At 31.6% G+C, this 8117-nt stretch overlaps 1 protein-coding gene across 1 annotated transcript; it reads right to left on the bottom strand.

The window, feature by feature from the left end:
- Nucleotides 1-2408: 2408 nt before the first annotated feature.
- Nucleotides 2409-4226, bottom strand: LOC134278707 (uncharacterized). The gene is made up of 3 exons (XM_062761000.1): nt 3977-4226; nt 3043-3156; nt 2409-2458 (listed from the first exon to the last, which is right to left on the bottom strand). The coding sequence occupies exons 1-3, from the start codon at nt 4224-4226 to the stop codon at nt 2421-2423; spliced, it is 402 nt and encodes a 133-aa protein (XP_062616984.1). The 3' UTR covers nt 2409-2420.
- Nucleotides 4227-8117: the final 3891 nt, after the last annotated feature.

Raw genomic sequence — 8117 nt, 5'->3', positions numbered from 1 at the left:
TAAGTTTAACAAATTATCAACCAGATGTCATTATTGTCATATAATATATTAGACCCTGCAATACCTTGCAGTTAAAAATTGTGGAAGGTTAACATTTTGCTACCAAAATATCTTGAACCCGGGGTTAATCTGTTAATAAATTATAGCCACAATTTTATATATCCACCAGCCTTGTTCTTGAGATTATTTAATGACCCCAGCATCTTTTTGTCTTTTCTTGATTACCTCCCCTTGAGAAGAGACTTGGTCCTTTAAATTATCAATTTAGACTCCCCTTTTATGGACCACATGAGAATCAAGTCTGTCTGAATTTTCCCGCGTAAAATGGGAGCACATATGAGCGTCTCCGTGACGTGAACATGGTGAAAATAACTGAAGGATTAAAGTATCACCTTTAACGAAGAAAGTTTAAAAAAAAGATGATTACCTGTCGACTCTTCATTCAGTGAAAGGAGACTTTAAGTCCCGCCTATAAAATCTGAAACAGCTTGTAGTTCGACTTCGTGATAACATGAAAGTATGGTGGGCTGTGGGCTGTCATATTGCAGGTGTATTGGGTGTTGCTAAAACGCGGAAACGAAAAGTATTGGTTAGTCTCATATTTCACAGGTGCTTGTGGACAGGAACCCACCCCCCTGAATATACACCCTGGGTCCAAAGATTTTTTTTTCATCTTTTGTTTATAAATTTGTCTTCTAGAACACATTCACATTGTATTCCATATTAAAAAATAACGTAGAATTAACGTTTTCTTCAAAAATCATACCCATGGTACCGTGGGTATGATTTTTTAATAAAACGTTAATTCTAAGTTTTTTTGGTTCTTTTTTTTTTTTTATTTTTCATTGGTGTATATTCGGGGGGGGGGGGGGGTCCTAAAATAAACACAAAACTGCAATTTGGGTAATATTATTTTATTATAACAGACACATTTGCTATCCTTTTAAGTCCTTATTTTTTACAGATTCTGTGAAGTTTGCAATAAATTAACAAATAGCATCTAAATAGGTCGAAAATACAATACTCCAGGATACATGTACACGGAACATTCGGACAGATAAAGCTGATAAAAACCTCCGATTTACACCGCCGTGTTTTGGTCGCTCACAACGGGGTTTTCTTGTTTTTATTTATGCTTTTATCCGTTTCAAGAATCTGTTTATCATTTTATCATGTCGATTTTGTAAACATTCTTTGGTCCGTCTGTCATCGATCCGTGTAACACCTAACAATTCAATTTTTTGAAAATGATTTAGAGCTTTAAAATATTAATATTAGTTCAAATTTCTAAATTTCAGAAATTCAAACTGATTTGGTATATTGAAAATATTTTAGTTAAACAATCTAAATTTTCAAATTTCTACACAAGTTTTGAAATGTTAACTTCTTAGATTTATATCATATATAATCAAATTTCGAACCTAAAACGATTTTGGTATTTTAAATTTATGAGTTTTAAGCTATCGTTTGCTCAGAAATTTTTACACTTAACAATATAAAGTTCAAAACCATTTTACTTCTTTTGCTATTTTTAAAGTAACTTCAAACTTTTTAATTTCAACTTTCAAAACGTTCTAGATTTTTAGATATTTGGAATTTTAAATCAAACATTCAAATTTCAAAAACCAAATCACTTTTAGGTTTTAGGAATTTTACTTAAAATATCCAAAATATCAAATTTCAAACCTTGTTTGAATTTAAAAACTATCTCAAGAACTTTTTTGGTCAAGCAAAAGAGCTTAAATATTAAGAATATTGAATTGATACAGTCATAGTTTAAAATTCAAACCGGTTTTCGTAATTTGATAGATTGTTAGAGTTAGTTTTAAATTCCATGAATTCTAAAACTTTAATGTAACATTTACACTTTTGTTGATAAACAACAAGAATAAACACACATTATATTTTTCCCCCAAATCACATAAATCACATCTTTATTTTTCATATACATATTTCTTTGGTTTACATTCGTGTAAAAACGTTTGCAAGGGTAAATGCGGGAATTTTATAAGATTTTGTAATACATGTAATGTTTTATGAAACAAACTGTGCATGATTTTGTAACGATTTACATAGAAAACGGCACATAGTGGCATATTTCAACACCACAAGGAAAATTTCTGATTTCTTTATATTTTAGGGATTTATCATTCATGGGAAATTATGTCATTTCGTTTTAAAATCGATTAAGATATTGATAATGTTTGTACATGTATTTCAATACATGCAGTATGCATCCAGTTTCAATTGTTTGTGATATTTATGAATCCTAAACATAATGTCTATAAAAACGGAGTGAAAACGAGTACAAAGGAATGTGTCCCTTGGACAGAAATTGTTGTTGTTTTTCTTCCCTAAAACATGTATTTTTTTTTTTAAGAAGATTTTATTAAAAATCAAATTCCAGATTTATTTTGAATTTATTTATTTGATGAATCCTTTTGTTTTTCTTGAAGATCTGGAAATAGAAAACATTTATCACATAAATTCAAGTAAGAGGAGAAGAATGCTTGCAAGTTAATGTCAATATAAACCTGAAGATGAAAATATACATTTTCATTTGTAGTTTGCTGATGATTTGTATACTAGAGAGAAATACTGTAAATTAAAAAATATATTTTCATAGCTCTCGTATAATAATTTAAAAACAAAAAGAGTCAATTATTGATGCAGCATCCTTATTCAATAACTTATTTATTTTCATTTCAAATCATAAAACATTTTTTGAAATGAATATGTTGATATTTTTTCTACCCAATTTCATTTTACCCAAAAAGAATATTTTGTTATCTCCTTTTTATTATTATCATTTTTTAATCATTATTTTTATTTTGTGATTATTTAAAGAAGAAAATGGATATATTTGTTAATTTTTTTTAAAATGTATATTTGTTAATTTAAAAAAAAAATGTAAATTATTTTGTCAATTTTCTCATGTAATAAAGACATGTTTATAAGATGTTGAATCCTCTAAGTTAAGCGTCTTTTTATTCCTATTTCTATACATGTACACCTATAAATAGGAATCCAATTTGACCTCACCCTTGTCCCCCTCTGTACTTTCCCGGGACCCCGTCGGGGAGGGCGTGGCTGACCGGCTACTCTCCGTTATAGGGGGCAGTAGTGTCGCTGACGTCATCCCGGCAAATTGATTCTCTGGAGGACAAAAACAAATCATTATCCTTAAATTATTCTGAATTATGTCAGAATTTATTTATGAAAAAATACATTTAAAAATAAAAAGGAAAATATGGACACATTAAAAAAATAATATAAAAATAAATAACGGTGTTATTCTTAATTATTTCAGTGTTATTTATGAAAATATTTTTGTAAAAGTAACTCGTAGTCACATTTCAAAGTAAAAAAAAAAAAAAGAAAAAAAAAATCATGAATACTAAGGTAAATAAATAATGAGACGAATAAAGGAAATAAATAGTATAAAATAAATGAATAAATAAATAAAACAGAGTGTCTAATATGAATTTGATTTTGTTTTTTTAAATACGTGATTATGCTAGTCGTTTACAACAAAAGAATACAGCGAGTAAAAAGGAATTGCTCAGAGTTGTAAATTCTGAAAATTATAAATTATAAACAATTTAATTTCAGTACTACATATTTTTGGAAATGACAGCTCTGTCGTATTTTTTCTATCATAATCATGTTCATATGATTTTCCACCGACCCCTTGATTGTTTTTCTTCGGATTTTAAGATATTTAAGAGATATGAATGCTGATTTTTGTGTCATCTTCAAATTGCCATTTGATATATAGCTTTGCTTTCTTAAAAAGAAGAAAACAAGTTAAAAAAATATTTAACTCCCCACCCAAATATTATAAATTGAAAGATCATTCCTGTAGATCTTTGATTATTCTGTTACATCAATAGAATATAAAACAACAACATATACTAAGTATATCCACAATTTTAATTATTTTTTAAATTTATTTTCAACTTCAGAAATCTTTTACCTGCTGAACACATTTGTTTAAAAATTTCGAACAAAAATTCTCCATGTTGTTCGCTGATGGCGCGGAAGTCGTCCTGGGACATCTGAAGCAGTCTCCGACCGTCCAGATCCTGGAAGCTGTCTACCAGGTTCCCCGTCACCTCGGAGTCCATCTTGTAGTCCTCCGCTACATACTCCAGCCAGCCGGCCAATTCCACCGACGTCCAGTTACTGGGATGTAGTGTGGCCCAGCGGGGAGGAAAACCTATCATTACAGATATTTTTTTAAATTTCTATCTTATTTTTTTCCTTTCATAATTCATTGTACCATTCTTCTTCAAATCACCCCATTTTATCTGCGAAATAATATTTAGCATACCATCATACATACATTTTATTATTATTTTTTTTAAATTACTTTTTGATTTTAAGTTTTTAAAATTATAAATATTATAAGTCAGTAATATTCTAATATCTAAAGCATCTTGACACTTAATTTTGAAATACTTGCCTTGATTCTGAATTTAATCTTTCTTGAAAGTATAAAAAAATTATTCAAATACAGTACCTTTATCCAGCTTGAATTTTATTAGGGGTCTTGTTAACACGGCCCAACTTTGAAACCATACCCGGTATTTCCAATATCAAATATAAACAACTTCTAAACTGTCCAATGGCAAACTTTTAAATCATAGAGTTCGACCAGATAAAATTTTGTAGGTTTCTTTGAAACTAGAAAAGCTATATGACGTAATATCTAAACAGAGTAACCAGGAACGTTTGAATGTAGCTGATGATTTAATTTTAGAAATCGATAGTAACACTAGGAATTTACTCAACATTAAATGAATGGACCAAAACCCGGAAGACTTTTGATTGGTCAATTGCGTGGGAATTTGAAGAGTTCCCTGAATGAGGAAGTACCGCGCCATTTTTGAGAGATCCTAATCAATGAGTCAGTTTGGTGCACCTGACATTACACGTAGACTAAGGTACTACCGGATCTATCTCTCTGATTGTCTTAGACAGCATGGACTTACATAATACTCTTAAAATAGCGGCAATTCCTCTTTTAAATCTTAGGCTTTGACATACAGTTTGAATTCAAAGAGTCTGATACTCAGTTTAAAAATATATATGTACCATAATTATGTAAAAGAATAAAAATGGATGTCTATATAGTGTACAATGTATTTCGTAAACGCACTTAATGTAAGCTTATATGAAAGATAGATTTAGCATCCGGTTTTAAAAGTGGGACAGATAGAAAAATGACAATTTTACTGACGTACTTTGTCTGTTTTCACGCTGTCCCACTGGATCGAACATTACTTTACTGACGTATAATTATGGACCAAAAAGGAAGGGATGGGGAGTGAAAATCCTGTTTCTTGTAGAATTTGAGGGGAGGGGGGGGGGGTAACCTTTTAATTAACATTCTTAACAGTAAAGGTTATGCTAAAAAAATGGAGCCAGCCCTTTCCATCTGAGCCTGATACTAAGTGCCTGTAATATGGATTTAAAAGGTTAAGATAACGATTATTGAGCGATCAAAATTTTAAATAGGGTACCCTGATTGAGTAAATCAAAGATGGATCAGTTGCCCAGGAGAGAAAAGCATCCCTTGTCGACCAAATAAACAATATTCCATGGTCAATTAGCACCAAAAGAACTAAATGTTTAACCCTTTGGACTTATTATCAGTTTAATAAATAGAAAATGAATGAAATACTATACATTTTCAAACTTCTCTGTATTCTAGCACATAATTACGTTTATATGTATGAGTTTAAAAATTATAGGCATAAAACAACACGACATAAAACGGACCCCTTGAAATTCAAGTGAAGGGATTAGGTCCCAAGGAGGAGTAAGCATCCCCTGTTGGCCGGTTATAACCGACTTGAGCCCTTTGTATTAATCAACGAGAATGAAAGTTCCATAGTCTAAATTAATGTAAAGCAAAGGCCTAGCAATTGGCTTGAAATAAGTGACCCCAAAAAGACCCAAATTTAACTTATATTTTCCAGTATGGTCATTAAAGCGACCAAAGAATTTACGACGTGCTGACTTTCAATGTTAACGAGTATGTTGAAACCCCTTTAACATCCACTTATCTGTGAGTAGCCTGCCTCGGTTTAAAAAGTTGACAGTACTCAGAGCATTCTCTTTATTTGCAAATACGATGGGGGACGTAGATACCTTAGGCAGGTGATAGTGAAATGTTACATCAACAAGAAAAGTTAATGATAGACAAACTGGAATTATCTCGATATCATACAATAAAATTGTTAGTTAGCCCTTATTCTCAATATTCGGTAAGACATTCAATTATGAAACAGATGACCACGTAACGTCTTTTATCGTAAGATCACTGAAATATTCTGTCTGACATTTTTCATACTAATTTTTCGGCCATTACTACACTGTGAAGTGTCAGCGGAAGTGTCCGTTATTTCCCGATCATGTCAAGGAACACACGGTGGGTGACGTGTGACAGGAGGGCAGGGGATGCTTACTCCTCCAAGGCAACGAATACCATCTCTGGTGTTTTAGAGATCCGTGTTTGCTCTGCTCCTAACTTGCATTATTTGAATGGCTTTTGGGCTTGAAAATTGGGCTTGAAGTTATCTAAGGTGGATATTCTTCAAAATCATATGTCAGTTTTGAATATTTTGAATATCCCAAAGTACAAAAATGATTTTGAACTACGATATATATGTTGAATTCCAAAACTTCATAAGAATCCTTACAAACTAAAGCTGAAGCCTTAACAGCATTAAAAAACATGAAACCTGATAAAAGTCCAAGAAATGACGGATTTACATGCAGCTGAGTTTTACAATTTTTTAGCTCTACTGGTCAGAGACCAGAAGAGCTTATGCGATAGTAATGCGTCCGTCGTCCGTCCGTCTGTCTGTCTGTCTGTCTGTCCGTCTGTCTGTCTGTAAACAATTTTTCAAAATGCTAATCCTCCTACAGTTTTGGTCTGATTTCAATATAACTTGGCACACAAGTAGACTACACTAAGATACATAATTCTGTATATCGGTTTTTGATTTCGATGAACGGTGTTGCCGTGGTTACTAAAAATAGAAATTTCTGTGAAATTCTTTCAAAATGCTACTCCTCCTACAGTTTTAGTCTGATTTCAATACAACTTGGCACACAAGTAGACTACACTAAGATACACAATTCTGTATATCGGTTTTTGATTTCGATGAATGGTGTTGCCGTGGTTACTAAAAATAGAAATTTCTGTGAAATTCTTTCAAAATGCTACTCCTCCTACAGTTTTGGACTGATTTCAATATAAGTTAACACACAAGTAGACTACAATAAGATACATAATTCTGTGAATCGGTTTTTGATTTCGATGAACGTTGTTGCCGTGGTTACTAAAAATAGACATTTCTGTGAAATTCTTTCAAAATGCTACTCCAAATACAATTTTAGTCTGATTATAATATGAATGTGGCATGCAAGTAGACTGCACTAAGAACATAAAGAGACTTAATCAAGGATCATTATTCTATTTATTGCTGTTGAAAAGTTTCAATTTCCAACTGCTTAAGTACTTTTCTCTTCCTTTGCTACAAGTACAAACCAGTAGAGCTTCAGTCTCGACAGAGACTTCTGGTTTGGGAAAGATATTGGGCAGTTCCTTATTAGATCAATTAACTATGGATTTCAAAGGGGAGAATTATCCACCACTCAGAAACAAGGAATTATAACAATCTTACCAAAAGGCGATAAACCAAGAAACTTTTTAAAAACCTGGCGACCAATATCTTTGCTCAATGTTTCATATAAAATAGCTTCTGCATGTATTGCAAATAGAATAAAATGTGTATTAGATTATCTTATACACGACAATCAAAATGGTTTTCTTAAGAATAGATTTATTGGTGAAAATACACGTATTATCTACGACGTACTTCAAAGTACAAAGACAAGAAATATATAAGGAATTATTTTACTCATTGACTTTGAGAAGGCTTTTGATTCGGTTTCATGGAAATTTATGTACAAAACATTAAAGACTTTTAACTTTGGTCCTGACCTTATTAAGTGGATACTATATTATCAAACTCAACTATGTGTAATTCAAAATGGTATATTTTCACCATTCTTCAAAATAGGTAGAGGAGATCCAGTCTCTC

Source organism: Saccostrea cucullata, unplaced genomic scaffold, assembly GCF_032062105.1.
Source record: "Saccostrea cucullata isolate Sc308-1 unplaced genomic scaffold, CSIRO_AGI_Scuc_v1 ctg12273, whole genome shotgun sequence".
Taxonomy (NCBI): domain Eukaryota; kingdom Metazoa; phylum Mollusca; class Bivalvia; order Ostreida; family Ostreidae; genus Saccostrea; species Saccostrea cuccullata.
This window is presented reverse-complemented; position numbering and strand designations above follow the sequence as displayed.

What these genes read in the sequence shown, in the direction of transcription:
- LOC134278707 (XM_062761000.1), bottom strand. Translation starts at nt 4,226, where the DNA reads ATGATAGGTTTTCCTCCCCGCTGGGCCACACTACATCCCAGTAACTGG. An exon ending in TAAACAAATGTGTTCAGCAG is followed by an intron (nt 3,157 to 3,976) that starts GTAAAAGATTTC and finishes TTTGTCCTCCAG; the next exon opens with AGAATCAATTTGCCGGGATG. An exon ending in AAGTACAGAGGGGGACAAGG is followed by an intron (nt 2,459 to 3,042) that starts GTGAGGTCAAAT and finishes TTCTATTTCCAG; the next exon opens with ATCTTCAAGAAAAACAAAAG.